The 21452-nt window shown below is 37.6% G+C and overlaps 1 protein-coding gene across 1 annotated transcript in view; it reads left to right on the top strand.

The window, feature by feature from the left end:
- Positions 1–836: 836 nt before the first annotated feature.
- The window catches only part of TTC29 (tetratricopeptide repeat domain 29), a 125098-nt gene continuing 104482 nt past the window's right edge, over positions 837–21452 (top strand). The window contains exons 1-4 of the mRNA XM_058804312.1: positions 837–846; positions 3601–3697; positions 6077–6160; positions 19456–19679. Of these exons, the coding sequence (XP_058660295.1) occupies positions 837–846; positions 3601–3697; positions 6077–6160; positions 19456–19679 (415 nt within the window). The remainder of the gene's footprint in view (positions 847–3600; positions 3698–6076; positions 6161–19455; positions 19680–21452) is intronic.

Below are 21452 nucleotides of genomic sequence, written 5' to 3'. Positions count from 1 at the left end.
TTCAGAGGTCCTGAAAGGATGGAGGGCAACAGAGATGATTCAGGGACTGGAGCATTGATCTTACAGGTAAAGGCTGAGGGAGCTGAGCCTGAGTTGAGCTGACTGGGGGGAAACCTCGTGAAGGACTGTCAGTATCTGTGGGAGGGATGCCAAGAGGATGGACCAGGCTCTGCTTGATGCTCTGATGAGCAATTGGACAAGAGGCAACAGCAGAAACTGATGCACAGGAAGTTCCACCTGAATATGAGGAAGAACTTCTGTACTGTGCAGTGACCACACACTGGAACTGATAGTCCAGAGAGATCGTGGCCTCCCTCACTGAGATATTCATGGACCATCTGGGCACAATCCAGCTGCCCTGGGACAGCCCTGCTTAAGCAGGGAGGTCGGACCAGATGAATGATCCACTGTGGTCCCTTCCAACCCTAACCATTCTGTGAAAGAAGAAAACCTGCTCGCTGCAGGTGACCCTTTAGCATCTAAGGGCCTGCCCACACTTCCTCAGGTGTCCGCACGATCCTGGCTCTTTGCTTGCCAGCTTCCGAAACTCGCTCAGCTTTCAGGGTCGCTCCCGTTTGAGGCAGCTCGTTGGCAGCCCACCTGAGCTCCTGGGAAGCGCACCAACTCCCCGGGCCGAGCCGACTCCTCACTGCCCCAGCGCTTCCCAGGGTCTAACCCGGCTTCAGCGCCTCCCGAGCCCCCGGGAAGGGGCGTTATGGTCCGTGAGAGCTCCGGGAGCCCGGCCCTCAGCGCCGCCCGGCCCCGTCGCCATGGCGAGGCCGCGGCGTCCCGTGAAGGGCCGGGCCGGCGGAGAGAGCTCGTCCGGCGGCCGCACCATGAGCCCAGGTCTGTGCACCGGGGAGCTCCGGCCATGGGGTACATTTTATCGGTACCGGAGCCAAGGGCCGGGGTGTGTAGCGGGACAGGTGAAGGCACACGCTGGGGTGTCCCTGGGCAGTGGTTGGTGACAGCCAGGCAGCGGCGGATGGCGGCTGAATTCCCAGCGCCGCAGGGACGGAGGGCGTTGAGGATACGGGTCGGGCAGAGGCCGTGACCGCGTCCAGGTCACTTGGAACAAATAGCATCTATCGCGCTGGCTGTAGATTTCAAAAATGTATTGCTTGTTTTTATTTTTTTTTTAATCAATTTACACTATTACTTTCAGTGTAGTAAAGCTGCGTGCCAGTAAGTCTGTCCTGTCACTTTCTGATGTCCCTTTATCTTACGAGGTGCCAAGTAGCTGCAGATATGCCCACAAAGGCGTGGTGTATCCATGCCTGCTTCCTCTCCTCCTTCCCGGGAGGGAAATCCTCAGCCTCCAGTTAATACCTCAGAAAATGTGTAGGAAGAGCAAAGGGGTTTCCCAAAAGGTGCTGGGAAAAGCACCATTGCTCTCAGCGGGTGTTTTACCTTCAGCTTCAGTGCACCTTGGGTCAATTACATCCATGGGGAGATTCCCTTCATTGCGGGATTAAGTGAAGCACTTCTTAGAAACAAACTGCACCACCTCATGTTTCACTGAATTCTCTGGGTGTTTGAGGAAGTAAATGAGACATGGCTTGGACTTTATCATAAAGGAGCAAGATGTAAAGTGATCTTTAAATGACCAGCAATGAAATTTACACGACTGAAATAACATGAATTTCAGAAGGATGTGGTGCCTTCTGTCATGTAATTTACCTGTAAGAATTAGTTACCTTGGAAATGAGAGAAAAGGAGAAATACACCCTCTATTTCACTCTGAAAGTCATCTCCCACATCTAAAGTAAAAGTTCAGTTGGCATTATTATGAAGCAGCTTGGGGTTTTTTTCCTCTCCCAAGCTTTGAGTTTAAAATTGGAGCCAGGGCAGTATTTTAGTCCTTGTGAGGCAGAAACATGCTAAGAAAAATGTCTGCATGTGTGCCTCATGTGTGACCTGTGTGCCTGATAGCCTCTTTTCTGTGAGTTGGGAACATGGAGTGTGTGAGCCAGCAAGGACTCGTTGTGTGCTCCAGCCAGGTGCTTTGTGGCAGTCCCCAAATGAGAGCTCCCTATCAATAGCTTTCCATGGCTGGAGTGGCTCTGTGGGGGTCTCCTTGCAGCTGCTTCCCCCCCGTTTCTGCCCCATAGCTGCAGTCAGCCCCTCTGGCTTGCCATTCCTCAGCCTCCACTAGGGCATGGCTGTGTTCATTTTCCCACCTAATACCTCACAACAAAGCTTGTACAAAGATTTGCATCTTCTCTGGGCTTCAATATTGTTGTTTCAAAGTCCAATTACTCTTTCTCACTGAATAGCATCTTCCTAAAAAGGGGTTTTCCTTTCTATATAGTTTTTGTATACAAACCTGTCATTCTCTGTGAGAAGTGTAATCTTTTATAATGATGAATTACCCATATGTTTTTTGTTCTATTGATTTTTTTTCTTTTCTAGGACACATTTCTGTTAAATTTTGCTGCCTCTAATTGCAGACCAGTTTATCTATAAATAATACCTATTTTCTTTCTGTAGAAAATATTATCATTGGTACAAGGCCCCAAAAGAATGACTTAGAAGAAATATCCTATCCTGTCATCCTTTCAAATTATAGTTCTCTTTATTATTCAGTTCTCAGTAACACAATTTTAAAAAATTACGTCAATATAACCACAGCAAAATACTGCATCAGTGAACTGGCTTTTGATCCCAGAAAGGCTAATATATAAAATATCTGCTAATCTGATGCTGATCATTCAGTAACAAATTGATTCGTATCTAAAACCTATTTCCCAAAAAATAAATTTCCTTTCACTAAATGTAGCAAATAGTTAAATTCTTTTTCCCCCTCTTATTATATTCTGTTTTTCCATCCCTATTAAAAGTTTATGCCTTCAGGCCTACCAGCAGGGCATGCAATACCTACATTAAACCAAATTTAAAAGTAAGGGTGCTCCTGCTGCTAACGTCCTCAGATCACAGACATGCAAAATGAAGGAACTGGCAGCTGAAACTTTAATGGTAGGAAGTGTAGACTGAATACTTGGGGAAAAAACACAGTAGCTCTATATGACAAAAAAGTCCTATTAGCATTTATGTACTTCAAGATGACAAGCCAGACGATTCTAAATAACTGTGAGGCTTTTGGCTTTTGTTGTAAGTAAAACCTGTGTTGTAAGTATAGCATTACTTACCTTTTTTTCCTTCAAAAGCTTTTTTTCTAGTATGATTATGTAGGATTTTGAACATTAACACAGTGCCTGTTGTTGCTTTGCACCCTGTATATTCCATCATCTGTCCATGTTGTGTATTAAGTTAAAATATTATCACTACTTGGACCTAGATAGGAAGTAATGAGATAGCTCAGGGGAATCCCATGCAGGTATTGGTTCCTGAATCAGCTATCCCTATGGAAATCAAGAGCACCTCAGTGAAAGAGAGAAATCCCTGGAAAGTTAAATAATGACCAGTCCTTTGTGCTGTGTCCTACAGAAGTAATGCTGAGATTTGTGTGGAACTGGAGTTGGGTTTTAATTCACTGGAAATACCAGAGAGTGGCCTGGGAAGCAGCACAAGAAGGAAAATAAACCACATTGTTGTGAAGGGGTTGTTTCAAATAATGTTGGTTTTGTTTGTTTGTTTTAGTGCAAATGAAGGTGTTGCCTCAAGCAGTCCTCCAAAGCCCAGGGGAACATCCCAAGTTCATAGAGCAGCCTCTTTGCCCCCCATTAGAGTCTGCAAGGTAGGTACCACTTCTCTTTCAAAGCATCATTTCTGCTGTGAACAGCTTCAATCAGCTGTGCCATGGTGACAAATCATGTTTGCTCTTTTGCAATATTTAAAGCTACAAAAATCATAGGCAAGGAAATTCTCTCTTAGGAAAGTTCCAAAATTAAAAGAGAAAAAAAAAAGATTTCCATTGGATTAAAAAGGATTTCTTGTTAACAGCTGAGTGATTTAAAATTAAATAGGAGCCAGCTTACAGGTGAAGCAGACTCTTTTTGTACACTTAGAGGTACTGTGAGTCATTATGAAACACCAGAGAAATAAGGATAAAGTAGCTTGAAAAGGACAAGTGACAACCTCTGGAAGAAAAGAAATGGTGTCTTTTAGCAAATGCCATCCTCATCTCAATTCTGTAAAAAGAAACAATGTCCATTCCAAGTCACAATCTCTTTTCTTCACATTGATTAATTAATTAATTAATTTTAATGTTTTTAGTTTTCATTGCATATAGGAAGCCATAATGATTTTCTTGAGCTGATGGAATTTCCTAGTATTTTTAACTAAGTATCACCTACCCATGTTTTCTGTGTTATTGCTACACTAGCATCATCCATGATAACAGCCTGAGTGTGTTTATGTATTTGTATTTTTAGTAAGTATCTGTTATTTTTAGTAAGCTCAGCTCTTTATGATGGATGACCATGTTTGTAGTTGCATCAGTCCAATACAGGTTATTACACAACTTCTGTAATACAGCAATTAGTTTGCAAGGTTTTGCTTATGGGGTTTTTTTTCCCTTGCAGTAGTTTTCTTTAAGTTTGAGGGTGTTGCCAGTCAGAAGTCAGAAATTCATACTTTGGCTATAAGGCAGGTGGCATTTTAAATGGTATATGATTCTAAGGGCTTTCTCTCTGATTTTTTGATATTTATTTATTAAGGTACCTTTGTTAAGACATTGGGCTTTCCTTTGTTTCATTTTGAGATGCTTTTTAACTGCAATGTGGATTGAATTGCAGTAGGCTGATAGGAATTTGCCTGCTGTAGTTCACTGTTTCTGTTTGGGGGTTTTGACTTTCTCTTCTTCCAAAGATCTTCCGAAATTTTTATTACTCTGAAAGTTTTGATATTGAAAACATTTTGGTATTGATTAAAAGTGAATTTTCACAGCAGCATCATTAAGGTGTACATCAGCAGCAACTCCTGTGGATTGTGTTAAGTGCAGCCTCGAAGCACAAGCCTCTGCTGGTGCCACTCAGCAGCAGCAAATTCTGGAACAAATTTAAAGGCACTATTTGTGAGGGAAGTTTTCACTGTTACATTGTTTTAAATACAGATATGTCAAAATATCTCTGCTATGCTTAGCTATTTTGTTTTCATTTAAATGAACTTTGTGAAGTGTCTTCAGTATTCTCAGAGCAATAAGGAGTGTGACGCTTATAATAACTAACATTATGAAAAGAGTTTACTCTCATCACTATAATGAAAGACAGCAGTGTAATACAGACAGAGAAAGAGCAAAGTAATGGATTTATGTGGAACACTAATGCTGAATTTCTTTTATCTTTGAGTGATTAACCAGACAATCTTTGTGCTCTTTCTCAGAAGGATAAAAATAATTTTATCTTTTATAAAGATAACATCCTCTACAGTTGGGATATCAGATGCTATTTATATACACCTTATGGCCAGTGAGTGCATATTACCCTTTCCAGGCATCTCGTGTGTATCAGAGGGGAGATGCAAAGATCTGGTGGCTGAAGTGAAAGGGGAAATGGTCCACAGTTCACATTTTAAACCTATATCCATGCATCCTGAAATTTGCTCTTTATTTTGATGACCTTCAAATTATCCCCTCAGTGGAGCCCCTTTTGCACTATGCTACTCAAACTGTGGAAAGCCAGGAGCAGCATTAAAAGATTGCATTGCACCAAGGAAAACATTTTGAGTTGGATTTGGAAATTCTTTTCTTGATTTGCTTTTGTTTTTAATTTTGGAGAAGCTAAATATGAAATATATTGTACCACTCTGGTCCATACTCATAATATAAAAATGTAACAGTTCTGATTTAGGAAACAGTTTAAATATGGATAGCTTAATCAATTATTACTGATTTAGCTAATACACAATTTCTTTTAGTTTAGACAGAAATATCAGATAACCAGATCCCCTGAAAGCTTGTATCACCTCTGTTTTCTTTCAGAAATGAAGATTTGAACTAACTACAGACCAAAAAATTAAAAAGATACTTGTATGTGCTTATAGAATGTCTGATATATTACTTTGTCAATATTTCAGTGTTTAGCTCAACTTGGCAATGATAATATATTATACATGCTGCAGAAGTCTATGTTAGCACCTTACAGTGTTTCTTTTAATTTTTTTCATTTAAATTTAGGATTCATTTGATCAAAGACAAAGATGCCATAGATGATTATTTGGCGAAGAATATCAAAGGGGTGTCAACACAAGAAGCCGCAGCGTAAGTTGGCTTTTTCGAGGCATTTTAACATCCATAAGTTTGTTTCTTTTGTTTCTAGTCATCAGAGTAATTTAAATTTAAAGTTCCCTAGGCCCTACCCTTTTTAGTGGAACTTGGCATTTAAAAATTGAAGTTGATATTAAATAATGATGTTTCATTTCTCCTGATGTTAAATATATCAAAGCATTTATCTCCTTGGTTTTACTAATTTGTATATTTATCAATTAGATCAGATTTGTAACATTATTGTTAAGATTGTGTCAGTAATTATATTGTGCTGCTGTTTTTTTCTTTTCCCTTCTCTTTTTTTTCTGAGCCTTTGTGAAATATCTCCTTTGGGGTGGGAGCTGAGTATACTGACATACACGTTCTTGTAATTTTGAATTACTATTTAGCCAAGCCCAAGTGCTGACTTCTGTGGTGAAGCATTTAATACCCCATTAGTTATTTAAAAACCCAGTGAATGAAAGAAATCTAGATAAGTTTTGATTTCTTACAGCTGAGGTATTTACATTCAGAAGTTACAAGAGACTATGACTAACTTATTCTTCTGGAGTATTTTAACAGATCTGGGGTTCAGCACCATCAAAATTAATGAAAGAATTCTAACAAACTGGATTGCTGGTTGCTTAAGTGAGCTGATTTATTTATTTCAATATTTAAATAATAAAAGGATGCATATACAAGGGCTCTAGGCACCTTAACAATGAATATTGCAAGATCACCCTTGCAGCATAAAAACATTCTATCAGTCAGACAGGAATTCCACCAGCTAGTTTCTTGCAAAATATGCTTCTTTTTTCCTTCCTAGCCTAAGAATGTGCCTGCAAAGCTTCCCTTAAAACTTTCACGTTGAAATCTAGAAAATTACTGCAGGTATCAGAGCTCAGGGAGCAAGCACAGAAGTGAGCACCTTCCCTTAGTGCCCCCCGGTTCCACACCAGCTGGGGAACTGGCTGCTCTGCTCATTGCACTCCAACAATTGCCACAGGCTGAGGTGCCTTCCCAGGGAGCTGTTTCAGCCCTCAGCCCCAGTGGATTTCCACACCATGCCAGGGACACAAGTGTTTTCCCTGAGGTGATTACTCAGGAGGTGACTGCTATTTTAGGAAAGCCTTGGGGCTTCAAAGTGAATTTTACAAACAAAAAAACAATGCAAAAAATCCTCCTAAGTGATGTTTTTATATCCAAACCCTGAGTCTGAACATTGTGGCAAAGGAAACCAGTGAGGACATCCACAATGAAGTAAGAATTTTATCATCTGTTCTGCAGTACCTATGCTAAGTGGAGTTCCCTTACAGTTTTGTAAGAGGCTGTTTTTCCAAAGTTACCAACACCTCTTAGAAGATTAAACTGAAATATCATATGCATTTTGGTTTATTTCTGTGGAGGTTTTTAAAGTACCTACTTTAAAAGGTTACATTCATGTTCTGTGCATTTAATTCTCTTAGAATTTTAGCTTTTGATAATAAATCAGCAGTTACGAAATTTCTCTCTCTATGTATAATTTACTAATGCTCTTCCATAACCTTGATAAAATCATTTGAGAGCAAACAAAATGTAGCAAGCTAACTACACAGCTGTATTAGTATTATGCTAATCTAGTTAGGAAAAACTAAATGCATCAAATGTAATCTAAAATAAATTTATTAAGTAAGGCAATGCCATATCTATAAATGCTCTTACTGAAATCAGTGAATGCTTGGTATATCTCAGCAGGCAATGGTATTATTATTTTAAAAATATGAGAGAGGGCTTGTAATATGCTGTCTAGTTTTTCAATATTGCTTCCATTCCAGAAGCAGCTTATTACACTTCTTTATAAAAGGACTGAATTTCTTTCCTCTGACATAAAGATCTGTAATTTTGTTTAATATTGAGCTTAACTTTATATGCCAGTGATTATTGCACCAAGACAAATTCTTGTAGCTACATTTCTGCTTAATGTTAAACACCCTTTTTTTTTAAAGTTTGCATTAGGCAAACAACAAATTTATTATCTTCTAAATAAAGGAGTGTATAGGTAGTATCACATTTATGGAAAAAAGGGATATTCTCTAAAATTTTCCCCTAAAATCCTATCCATCACAATATGAGATGAACTATTGAAGGAAAAAGGTTGTAGTTATTATTGTATTGTAAAAATATTGTCCTGTGTTCCAAACTTCAGCAAAAGAGAAGAATTCCATTAAGTGTCTTCATTATATAATCTCTTTTTCTTCCTGTGGAAAAATGAAGAGATGTTTTTCGTTCTTTTTCTTTGTAATAATTTTTTGTCCCAGGCTGATATGATAGACAAGGGAGAAAAATAGTGCTTAGGAAGATAGTACTTTAATTATATTAAAACAGGATATTGCTTTGGTTTTTTTCATTGATTTTGTTTTCATTCCTTCTCAAAGACTTTAAATTGAAATAAGAAGTAAATGTGATGCAAGGATCTGGAAATGGAAAAAAAAGTAAAAGGTCGTTAATGCAGAATGTGAATGCTTTCTTGCCACAGAAGCAGGCTTTTGTATGCAGAGGTTGGCTGACTCCTGTGGCCTTCAGTGTGCTTTCCTTGATACCTTCTGTTCTTAGTCCTGACTCACCAAGTCATTACCAGCTCAAAATCAAATTGCAGTAAAAATTAAAAATAGTTCATATAACTGAACCAAGAGTCAAGAAGTTCATGATGAACTGTGAAGCATTTTTCATTAAGATTTCAGGATTGAATCTTCAGATTAGTTTAGAGCCTAAAATGGTCCAGAATTTGATATTGTCATTCTTGTTTCCTGACCTTTTTGTCAGGGCCAGAAAGATCAAGTAACAGTTCTCTCCTCTTCATACAAATGAAAATTGTCAAAAGAGCAGCACGTCATCAAAAAAGAGTTGAAGACTAGAAAGAGAAACTTTGAAATGTATTTGATTAGAGGAATAGCTTTGCTTAGCTGCAACTAAAAAAATAATTACATTAGTGATGTTACTACAGGTATTTTAAATGCATTTGAGTTGGATGATGGAGTTCTACAGTCCTCAAGGCTCTGGTGGTCAAAAGAAATCCAAATTATTATACAGAGATGGTGAAGGCTTACTTAGGTATGCAGAAAATTTTTATTTGTGTTTTGTGTCTCATGAGTGGAGGATCAGTGTGTTATGGAAAGCTTGCTTGATAAATCTGTGTCAGCAAAGACAGGCTGTGGGATGAATTTTTTCAGGCGGGAGACAGCATTCTCATACACGCATTCTGTCAGATGTTTTTGAGATACAGTGGGCTGTTCTGCTTAGAATTCTCCAATGGCTGGCCCACTTTAGGATTACCTGAAACAGGAAAAGGCAAAGGCTTCAATTCTCAGGTGTTCTGTGTCCTCCAGAGCAGTTAGCGGCCGTCTCTGCCAGTATGGTGAAGGTGGATCATTAAACTATTTTTCAGATTGTTGGCTGCAAAATGGAACATAAAATTTCTGCTCTAGCAGTGAGAAGTGATGAATATAGTGAAGCATAACTTCTGTAAATTCCCTGCAAAAAGAGCAGAGGGACTTTGACCCAAGTTTGACTGATCTGGGTTAATAACCCCAGCCTTGTGATTAGTTGAGCCCCATCTTTCAGGATCCAGACAAGTGCTTTAGAATAAGGTGAATTAGACTTTCGAAGCACCTGTTTCTCTCCATTGCTTATAGAGAGATCATAGGGTGATGAGCTCAGATGTAGACACATAATTTACCACTCAATCCCATGCTGCAGAACTATGGAATTTTGAAAGCTGTAAAAAGGATGAAGTAGAGGTCTTAGAGACAATCCTGAGGCAACATTTTTACAGGAAGCTGTCAACTGCAGAATATAAGTGACCTGGCATCCATTTTAAAACTTCTGTTGGTGGTATCTGAAAAAAAATTATTTTTCCATTCTTCAGGCAGAGACAAATTATTTACTACCCTCCCCAAGTTTCTGCTCTTTTCAGTGTCAACATCAGCTAAGTAGAGTTAAGGAAGAAAGAAGTGGGAAAATTTGTGAGGGATTAAGTGTTAGAGGAGTTTGTGGAAATAAATTGTTTCCTACATCCATACATCTTCTAGCAGAGATCTCTGAATACTCAGCCCTATCTGTCCTCCAGGACTAAAGAGGGAGAAACTTCCTCACCTGACTAGAGGCCAGGATGATGTGGAGAGTTCACTGAGGGAGGAAAATGGGATTTGTGGGCTGATGGAGGGGAGACCTACTATGAAGGTTTGTTCTGTATTTTCATCATAGCCATGATGGACTAGTAAGCCTTAGTTTTAGACTGGGATTTTCTGACCTTGTCCTTTGTTTGTAATTTATTTAAATCATGAGAGTTGTTTCAGCACTCAGTTTTTTATTTATTTGCTTCTTTATCTGTCTATATTCTATGCATTGAAGGACGAGTGCTTTAAGGAAGCTGAACAGAAATAGCTGATTGGGGATTTGATTAACCCATACTTTTAGTAGCTGTCGCCTCTACCACATAAATTAATAAGGTGACTTCTTAGGTTACTCAAAAAATAGATGGGGACCTTTTTTTCATTGACATCATATTGCCATGTTCTCTTTTTCATTACCTGGAATTTTTACTGGAGCTTCCCAGTTTGAAGGGGCTTGGTCTAGGCATGGGAGTTTTATGTTGTAGGGTAATTGACCATTCCTCTGTTCGTAAGTGAGGCTTTCAAGGAAGAGAAGCACTACCAGAAAAAAGGTGAGGAAGATTTCTTGTTGGTGTGGGGTTAGGCAAGGAAGCACAAGGTGCATGTGCTATTACTAGCAAGCTTGCAAAAGGCAATTTGAGATGCAGACAGAGTGTAGGAGCAGATTCTGCTTTTCCCTTGTATTTCAGCCCTTGATTAGACAGTATTTGGTTCCGGTGCTGCACTGCTGTGAACTACTTCCATTTCTTCTGTGTACAACGCTGTGGAAACAGAGGGAGGGAGGCAAGCTCAAGGAGATAGCAGCAAACAGAGAAAGACTTAAACTTCTTTCCCTTTTATGTTCAGTCCTAGCCAGAATTTGCTGTTCTTCCTGATGTCAGTCTTTGGACAGGACCTGTAAGCACCTTATGGCCCTCTGTTCTCATTACTCTGGTTGAAAACTGGTGGAATGTTGTGTAAACTCATTTACATTTTATGAGGGTATTTCTTCACTTTTAGATACTAAAAACTATGGAAGAGGGTAAATCAGAACCAAAGAAATTTATCCTTTCATGGCAAAAGAAATTTTAAATTAAGGCACTCTGTCCCAAACTCCCTGCTGGTTGTGGAAAGGGAGATGGCACAAGTCACTTAGTGAGCTAGATGATAAATTTTAAATTCCTTTCACAATATTATTTAAATATGTATTTTTTTCAGTCTGAATAATTCCTAACAATCTCGCTTGCCATGACCAGGATTCAATGTTTATTAAACAACTTTCAAAAAGAGATTTTAGAACTTAGAGGCACACATTCTTTTTGGTCAAATGAATGATTTCTCTGAATTTTGGGCCTGATAAGCATATTATTTAGTGTAATTAGGCAGTGATCTGAGGAACAGAGCTGTGTAGGAAGTGAATGGTTTGCCTTTCCTAAAGAAACTTCTCTGTGCATTTGTGTAATGTGCAAGATTTTTCTTGAAAAGGTTAAAAAAAGTTCTAATCAACTTCTGTACATTATGTAGAACTTCATTTTCTAAACTCTGCAAAAGAAAGTTTCATATTTAATGGGAAATCATGAATTATTCCATTTATTATCTACTTCCTCCTTTCAAAGACATGATCTGGATAAAAGGCGGGGTGAAAAATTTCAAAAAATACAATACATTTTTAATGGGAAGGTGCAAACTACAGATTCTCATGACTATTAGCAAGTATAGAGGAAACAGAATTTTACTTGCAAAAACTCATCAAACTCTTGCAAAGATAAAATACATGACATACTTTAATAAAGAAGAACACAGTGAGCTGAAGTTTTTCTTTTTTTATGTAACTTGTTGTTTTTACTAAGTTTGGTCTTACGGTTTTTTAGTGCTTTCATTTCTCAGTAGTTCAGCAATATTTACTACCGAAGATAGTGTACAAGCAGTACACAACTGACTTCTATTTTTAAAACACTCCATAAAGGTGAAGCATCTCTAACACACAAAGAGAGGCTGAGATGAAGAAAGATTGTCTAATCTGCCTTGGTACAGTCATGACTTCCTAATAATTTTTGCAGTGAATCCTGCATTGTGTAAAATCCTCGCCTTTCCGTTCTTATCAATCTCTTTGTGGTCTATTTGTCCTTATCCTACTGAGTAAATTCAGCTGGGGACTTGAATAAGAGATCTCCTAAATAAAAGCGAAAGTACTGTGTGAATTGTTCATATCAGTACTGCAAAAAATGCAGAGCCTTGTATAGGGTTTTATGAAATTTTGTGATAGCAGCTGGAGAGGATACAGAAAGTAAATAATTATGTTTATCTGTCCTGCGCACTGCAAAATAAACATGCAGAGAAATTTAGTGACTGCTTTGATATCATGCAAGTCAAATGGAAAGGATTCCAAACGCACGTGTTTCTAGCTCTCAGACCATCAGGTCAGCTCTGAAATAAAAGAGAGAAGTTGAGAAATACTTCATAAATAGCAGTCCATAAAATGTGGTTGGAATTGCTTTTGGTTAAGGAACATTATTAATTTGGAAATAAAAGTGGAAAGACTAATGATGATGATGGTTTTTTTTCTGAATATTCTGGAAATAATCACAGGTGTGTTTACTTATGTAAGATGAACATTTTTATAAGGGCAGAATTTTTATCTTTAGTTTTAATGTTTTCTTTGCATTTATTTTTAGGGACAGAATGTTTCAAAAGTGCATTCCCAAATTTATATTTCCATTTTCTGGGTTAATGAGGATTCTTAATTATTACAGTGCTTACATTCATTTTAAAACACTTTTTATGTGTCATCCTTTGATGTTTATAATTGATTAATTTTTCATTTTATGTAGCTTTGAACAAAAGGAAGTGAGTTCAATATATGTGTTCTTTGCGGGATCCTACTGACAGGGTGTGCATCTCCCTTTGATTGCATGATTTCGGTTAAAGTGAGGTTTGACAACAATCCAGTGACTGAGGCAGCAGATAGAAAACACTGCATTGCTAAAGCTGAAAGTTCTTGTACATAAAAATATACATATATAGTATAAAGTACCTACACCTCTTTTTTAAAATATATGCTTTATTTTCATCTTTTTGTTAATAGTTCTGGATAAATAGTTCCATAAAGTTTTTCTTCTTTAAAAAATCTGTATTGTTATAAGTCAATTCCAAGTGCTGTTTTTTCCCTCCCATGATGTGTACAGATCGTCGTGCAATATTTTTTATTTATAATTAGAATAGGGAATCCTTTTTATAGCCCTTTGTGAGCTTGTGGATTTTATTTTTTGTAATATGATATTAGCTATTTCAAGTTTGTAATTTGGAATTAAAAAGCAGACATCCCATCCCAATGTAATTTAACACTCAGCCTTAATAGTAAAATATTCTGAAGTGTAAGCTGTCTATTACTGCTTAATGGCATTTACTGTACTGTCATATCTTTTTTTAATGAGATTACTATAGTCTACAATTTAACATATTACCATGCAGTAAATATTTCATTAAAAGAAAAGTATTTAAATGGACAGTCTTTAAAGCAGGATTAAAGAGGCTGTGCCCTGATGCAGTTAAATAGCTTTGTATCAGTAGCAGTACATGGTACTGAAATGTGTTGAGTGCCTGGACCATACAAGGGCTTGACTTACCAAAATACTTGTGTGGATAAATTCTCCCAGAGAATTGGAATAGCACAGGGCTTGGATGTATTTTGAGTCAGCTGTGTGCTCACCTTTGGTGGATTGCAGCCCAGTAGACAGCAGCAGTGTGAATACAGGGGCTGACACCACTGGAACCTGGGTGCTAAAGGCACCTCGCCTTCCATGTTTCCCAAGCGTTTGCATGAGCCCTTTCTGTGTTCAACAATTGCCTACACAAAATTTAGCTCATTTTGGGCATGGGTCGCCTGTGGTGTTGCAAAACTGTTCTTGGTTTTTGGCTGTCCAATTATAATTAAATAATATTTCCTCTTTCAATTCCTAGGCAGAGCAGCCTGAATGTACAAATTCTTACAGCATATTTGGCTTTTTTTTGTATTTTATTTACTATATTTGTTTTTACTTAATGCATATATTTTTCAAATTTTAGGGAGTAAACTTTGATATTCCCATGTTTATGATGTGGTTTTTTTGCATGTAGGTTAAGCAAAAAGTAGCTAAGTATTCACATACTTTATGTAATTTTAATTTTCTTCTAGATTTATAGACAGGAAATGGGGGGAATTAAAATAAATTTGTTTAAATAAACATAAGCAAAAATATCTTTATTATTTTTTCATAATTTTGTGATGCTTATCTAAGGCATTTGTATCAGTCATTGACTTGCCAACTGCAGAGGGAAATCTCAAGTGGATGAAACCTATTTGAATACAGTTTTTAAACATTATAATAATTGGTAGAGTAATTATTTTACACTGGAAATACACTTTAATATTTTATATACTATCGTTGTTTAATCCATGCCATTTTGTTCTTTACAAAATGGGATTGCTACAGTACAACAACTTGTATTGTAATCAGCAGCTGGAATTAACTGGAAATACTAATTAAGCCCTACAAAATCAAAATATATGAAACCTAATATTAAATATATATAGTTATAAATATATAAATCTACCATCTGAAAGTAGTAGTCTTCTGGACTTATTTTGCATGTCTGTAATTTACCACATCAGGCAGGAGGCATAGAGAATTAAGCTCCTGATAAATGATTCTGTTATGCTATGCTGGCTGTTTTGATTATTTCTAACACCAGTTCCTGCCTCTTGGCCTCTTATTTTCCTTTTTCTGTTCTCTCTTTCAGTTTAAAGGGTAGAATGCAAATAGCCTTGTTGTGGAGGATTTTAAGTTGGAGGGAATGTTGTAAGGTGCTGTGTTGGTCTCCCAGCATTGCTTAAGGGTCTTGTAAAAGTGCACTACCATAATATAGGAAAGTCCTTGAGACTGGAACAACAGTGTAATTTCATTAATCTCACTGAACATTGCTATTTATTATTCTTCCACTGGTAAAGAGAGATTAGAATCAGGTTTCTGTGATTTCTCAGCATGACTCAAGATTGTTTTGTAATAGCAATGATAATGCAAAAAGAAATCCATATAAGAAAATTACTGAAGCAGCCGTATAGTTTAGGAAAAATTCAAAAGTCTGTAGCAATATCTGAGTACACTTAACACAGTTTTAACAGCACTGTCTTTTCCAGCTCACAGATCCACATTCAATAAGCAGCTCCTTCCACACATGTGATATTACATAGTGCAAATTTGTCACCTGTACCAAGGTGCCACTAAAATGGCAACTTCAACTTTTGGTTATTTATTTGGTGCTGAAAACTCTTGTGACACACAACCCTCATCATGACACAGAGACTCTCAGAAGCTCACAGAATATTTCAGCACTTTCTGATGCAGCACTGGATCACAGTAACTGCTGGTGTAGGATCAGATCCACCTGGAGCTTAGTGCCCTGCCCTGGTTATTTATGTGTAAATAAATATTTAGCAACAGCACGGGGTAGCAGCAATGACAGAAATGAGTGCACAGGCAGAGGATCAGGGGAGTCTCAAAATCAGCTGGCTCTGTGGCAAGTGTTGTGGTTCTCATCTGTTGAGTTTCATGGATGAGAAAAGCAAGCCACTTGTCTTTTAAATTAAAACCTGATTAATTGATCATTGTTTTAACCATAAATACATAGAGATGCTCCAAATTTAATTTAAAAATAGTTTGCTTTAAAAAAAATCCATCTGAAACCTTTTTCTCTGGCATGATCGCCCTAGGGGAGGGAGGACTCATGATCGCCCTAGGGGAGGGAGGACTTTGGGTTTGCAGTCACATCACATTCAGTTTCAAAACGAACCCCGGCTGCCCTGACAGAGCTGTCTGCTCTCCCTGGTCCGGCACATTCCGTGGCTTGCAGCGGCCGTGCGAGCCGTGGCGGCCCCTGGCCCTGTGCCCTGTGTCGGGGCACGGCCCTTTGTTCCGCGCCGGAATCCGCGCTTTGTGCCTGCAGTTTCCCACATCTCCAGTAGATGCCCCCAGAGACCATTAAACCCCGAGATCGGCACCGCAGAGGGCCGGCAGTCTTCTCTCATTTCGCTCCTGGAAGTAACTTAATTGTTCCAAGGAAACCTCAAGTCAGCGCGGACGAATGCAGAAAAACAAGCTCGCTTGTTTAACAATAAATCATAATTTATTAGGTAGCAAGGTTCGAAAGTGTTTCGTGTAATGCTTATCAATGTAGAAACATACTACACCAATGCTAACAGTGGGATTTTTCTAAAATAAATCACAGAATCATAGAGTATCCTGAGTTGGAAGGAACCTTAGGTATGGTGTTTTGATATTGATATTAGAAATCAAGTAATCTTTAGTTATCTAAAACGTGAGTTGTTCTGCGTAAACTCAGATTTTACATGCTGCATGACATCATAAAAAACAGGGTGGAAAGTGTTTTGAGGACTGAGGATTTATAGTTTATCTCAAGGTATCATGAAAAGTTTGCTGCTCTCATCTACACCATGCCTCCGTTCAAAAGAAGTGTTTGATGGGGGAAAAAAAGGACCCTGGAATTTTCATCTGGCAACGCTGATAACTGTAACTATCTTAGATTTCATTGCTGTGCCAAGCTCTTTTAGTTGATACAAATACCATTTATCCCCATAATGCCATTAATCTCTTGCCCAATTTCACTGTTTGTGTGTGATCAGTCACTTGTAGCTTATATATTACAGAAACTTAAGGAGTAGTATTATTATATAATATTACAATAGTATTGTAATTATATAATAATAATACAATAGTATTATTATTGTGTGCTTTGTGCATAATAACTGACATGACTTTCATTTTTCTGCCACTCAGTTTGAAGGGTTTTACAATAGCTTCGTTGCTTGTGTGCTAAAATCAGTCCTTTTTGCCTCAGAAAAAAAGTGCTCCGCACAGTAGGATTATCTTAGCATTATTTCAATTTCTCCATTAATTGGGATGGGATTTATTAAAACACGCTTGACACTGTTTTTTAAAAATTACATGTTTTACTATATGCTTTGTTTTCCTGTACTGGTTTGCTAAGAATGCTTTCTTGTGGAGAAAATGTGCTTTGACTTCAATAAAATACATCAGTCTACAGAAAATAACATGGACACAGTTTTTCTATTTGTATGAATACCGGTTCTGTGCCCAGTGAGTGTTAAAAATTACCTGAATGGCATTTGGGGTAGTGACTGCTGAGATCTTTTAGCACTACTTCCTTGTTATTTCTAATACATCTCCTGATCTAATGCATGTACACGCACAAACATATACAGATCCCATTGTATAACTAAACAGGCGTGTATGTGCCTGCTATGCAGATTGTTATTACGCTTCTCTGAGTTAGATTACTGTAGCATTCAGTCCTAGGCCTTTGGAAGTGGGTAGGAATTTTTTACCTCTGCTCTTCAGGTTTGTTTTTTTTTTTTTTTTTTTTTTTATTACATAGTGTTTTTAAACAGAAAAGAAAAAGGTATTCCATATAAAAAACAGAGAATACGTTGCATAGTATTAGCATAGTATCTTTACAGTATTTTGAAGCTATGTGCTTTACATTTGGTATATGGCAAATATAGCATATTCTAGCAAATGAAAACTTAAATGTTTAAACATATTCTTGTATACTTTTATATGATAAATATTGCAGATTTTTATAGTACAGAATAGTTATATCTTTTCCCTTGTCTATGTGAGAAGTGTGTGATATTCAGTCTGAAAAAGCATCTATTAATATATTAAACACAAATTCAGTACTGTCTGGTCTAAATGGTATCAGTATTATTTAATATTTTTATGCTCAGTTCTGCAAGTGAAATGTGAAAAGTGCATGTGAAGGATTAATGTGCGTCTGTGTAGTAAGAGATTTTATTTTAATTAAAATTAATTTAAATATGAAATCATGCAGATTATTTGCTTCCTATATCTTACATTGCTATCTATTTTATTGACATCTAGCTAAAAAGTTTTTCACATCACTTCCATCTTATCAACATTGTTAAATAATTGCAGTAGCTGTTTTTAAGATCAAGGTATTAGTATCATTGGGCTGTTATTATTACACCTGAATTTATTACATACAGTATCAATCTCATTTTTCAGAATTCCATAATGATTTTAAAGCTAATATAATTTGAATTTAAATTGCTTTTAATCTAAAAGGACAGTCTTGAAAACCGTTTGGTAACTTCATGGAATATACAAGATAAAAGTAACACATCTGTCTTTGCCATTTTACTGAGGTGAATGTTGCTTTTCCCAGACTGGACAACCATCCCTGCAAGCCTTTACATCTGTACCTTGTGTCACAGTCCCACTGGACTCATAGTTTTTTCCAGAATAGGACACAATATAATTTTTTCATGACATATAAAATAAATATTTTGATTATTTCCATAAATAATACCTCCAAAGGTGTATTACCACTTGAGAATATTTGATTCCACAACTTTTTGATATGAATATCTTATCAGAGTTTATGAAGGCACTAAATTCAATAAAAATTCATCATAACATCATTTATTTGTGAAGTTAAGGAAAAATTATCAAACTCTTGCATCACTAAACCAGCTGAAGTTATATGCTAAATGGAAAGAAAATAATATCTAATTATTCTGGCATGTCATATGTTTCTGGCATAGCATTTGTTTGACATTTTTAAGCCAAGCTATCCTGTCCTACAGCAAAACTATTTAATGTATGTATATAACAACATATATGTATAACATATAGTAATATGTATATATAACATATAATAACAATGTTATATATAACATCATATATGTTGTTTTGACATGAGCCTCAATTTTCCCTGTGCACTGTCTTAAAGCAAACTAAGGGTACATTGTGTTTTCATGGACTAATGTAAACATGGGGGTGTTCCCATCAGTCAGCCTTTTCTACCAAATATCAGCTAAAGAAGAGCAGTGTATTCTTGACTGTGTTTTCAATGTATATATTGGTATTAATTGATTATTGCCATGTTTGCTTCCCTAGGGTATGGCATTTGCAAGCAGATTTTAGCAGATCTCTTTTTGAGCGGGGGAAATAATTCCCGCTCCCTGCTGCTGAACTGCAGAGGTCTCTTCCTGAAAGCTGTTGTAGTTATCTGCACTTATTTGGTAAGGTGGAGATCAGAATACAAGTTTAAAGGCTTAAAATCTCCCTTCCTTATTCCCAGTTACAGGAATTCATACAAGAAGAACATCTGCATAGACATGCTGCGCCGGGGTTATCACAAGTCCTTCTCTGAGCTCCTCACTCTGATCCAGAAGTGGAATGCCTTCAGGGAGGCTGCAGGGCCTGGGTCAGCCATATGGCATGAGAAGTCCCTGGAGGAGCAGCCTGATAAGCTGGATCAGCTTTCCCACTTCCTGACCGGGGCTGAGGCAGCCCGGCGAGCAGGTAAATGGGGGGATTGTGGGTAGCGGAGCAGCGGGAGCCGCAGCCGCCAGCGCCTGGGGGAAGCTTCCAAATTGTTTCATGTATGAATTTGAAACGCTACTGCATCTTAGCACATTGCAGCCTTAGTCAACTGAGCTGTATTTATAGAATAAATGATTAGGAGCTGCAGATATCAGGAGAGGTTTTGTGAAGGAAGGAAAAAAAAAAGGAAAAACCACGTAGAGTGAATTTTGATAACATCAGAAATGTTTGATGTATTTATAGCTTTGATAACATCTCAATTATTTTCTCATAGTTTCATTATTTATTGTTTTTCTTCCTCTATTGATTTGAGAAGCTGGTTTTGTATTAGAAAAATTTAATAGGTGAAATGCTGTTTCACACAGTAATACTTTTATAAATCTGTTTTTATTAAATACCCTGCTAACTGTGTTTGGATTTGTGACTGACTTAAAAAGGATTGTGAACATGTCAAATAAAATACAGCACACAGATGTAACATGCCACCTGTGAATTACTAGATATTAGTGAAGACATAACTCCAAATTATTGTATTTTCTCTATTGCCTACTACTTACTAAGCACTCATATTTATCATTTCCTTTTACTATAAATAGTAACATAACTTACTCCATCTTTCTCCATTGGAATAATTGCAGGGATGGAGGCAGACGAAGCTCTACCTGCAATCTTGTTTCATAGCTGAGTTCATATGAGTATAGTTGTCTTGTTTCAAGTTGCAATTTGATCATTACAAATATGAAAACCTACAGTAAATCTTGTGAATTTGGAATCTAAGCTTTTTAACTGAAATTTAGAAACAGGCAACTTCATTTCAAAAAAAGGAACAGCAAAATAAACCCTTTTGGCACTTCAAAAAAATGCTTATTTGAAACGTTTATTTGATGCTTGCCATGAAAGCCAAAAGTTGCGTTTATTTAATTCACTGTAATTCTTAACAGGAAGCCCAGCCAACCATAATTGGAAGAAATCTTTAGCTTTGCCTGGAATATGACTAAAGCCTGAATAAGCACCCGTGTATCTTGCAGAATATGAGAGAGAAGTTTGGGGCTTGGACTTGCCTGTCAGAAGCCAATATTCTGCCAATATCTGATGGTCAAAAAGTACTGGACATGGCTTATCTCTGTGGGCCTGCTCCCTGCAGCCACTTGAGGAGAGCAGTTTGCCTGCCTTCAGTGCATGATATTTTTCAGTGTTACAGGCTGAAGTGTGCCAGCAGAGATGGCAAACATGAGAGGCAAGGCATTCCCAGATGTGCAGTTCCTGCCCTTCTCTCAGTGAGCCTGGCATTTCTTGTGTGCTGGGCTCTGTAAGTCCGTCACCTCTCCCAGAGACAAGGTACCACCACCAGCTGCCTGATTACACCTTGCCTCTGGGAGAGAGTACCTCCCAACTTTGCCTGTTGATTAAAATGAAAGAAGAAAAAAATAATGAGGACTTAGGAGTTGGCAAGCTGTTGTTACTGAATTGCTGGATTGGGGCATAAGTTGTTTTTTTTCATCAGTTTCAATGCAAATCTTTGCACAAATGTCTTGTTTGGATAAAATGAGGTTTGAGTTGCCTGGCAGATGAAGGAGTGGATGGTAATTCCTGTTGCAGGTCTGAGAGCCAGCGGTGCTGTGAAGATTCACATGAATTGTGCAGCTCATCAAACACTAATTCAGTAGCTCTGCTAATCCAGTTACTCTCTGATTCTAATCAAATTGCTTGGGGCTCTGGCTTATGATCTCCTGACAACTCCAGTTGACACCA

The sequence above is a fragment of the Ammospiza caudacuta genome, chromosome 4 (assembly GCF_027887145.1).
Source record: "Ammospiza caudacuta isolate bAmmCau1 chromosome 4, bAmmCau1.pri, whole genome shotgun sequence".
NCBI lineage: Eukaryota > Metazoa > Chordata > Aves > Passeriformes > Passerellidae > Ammospiza > Ammospiza caudacuta.
This window is presented reverse-complemented; position numbering and strand designations above follow the sequence as displayed.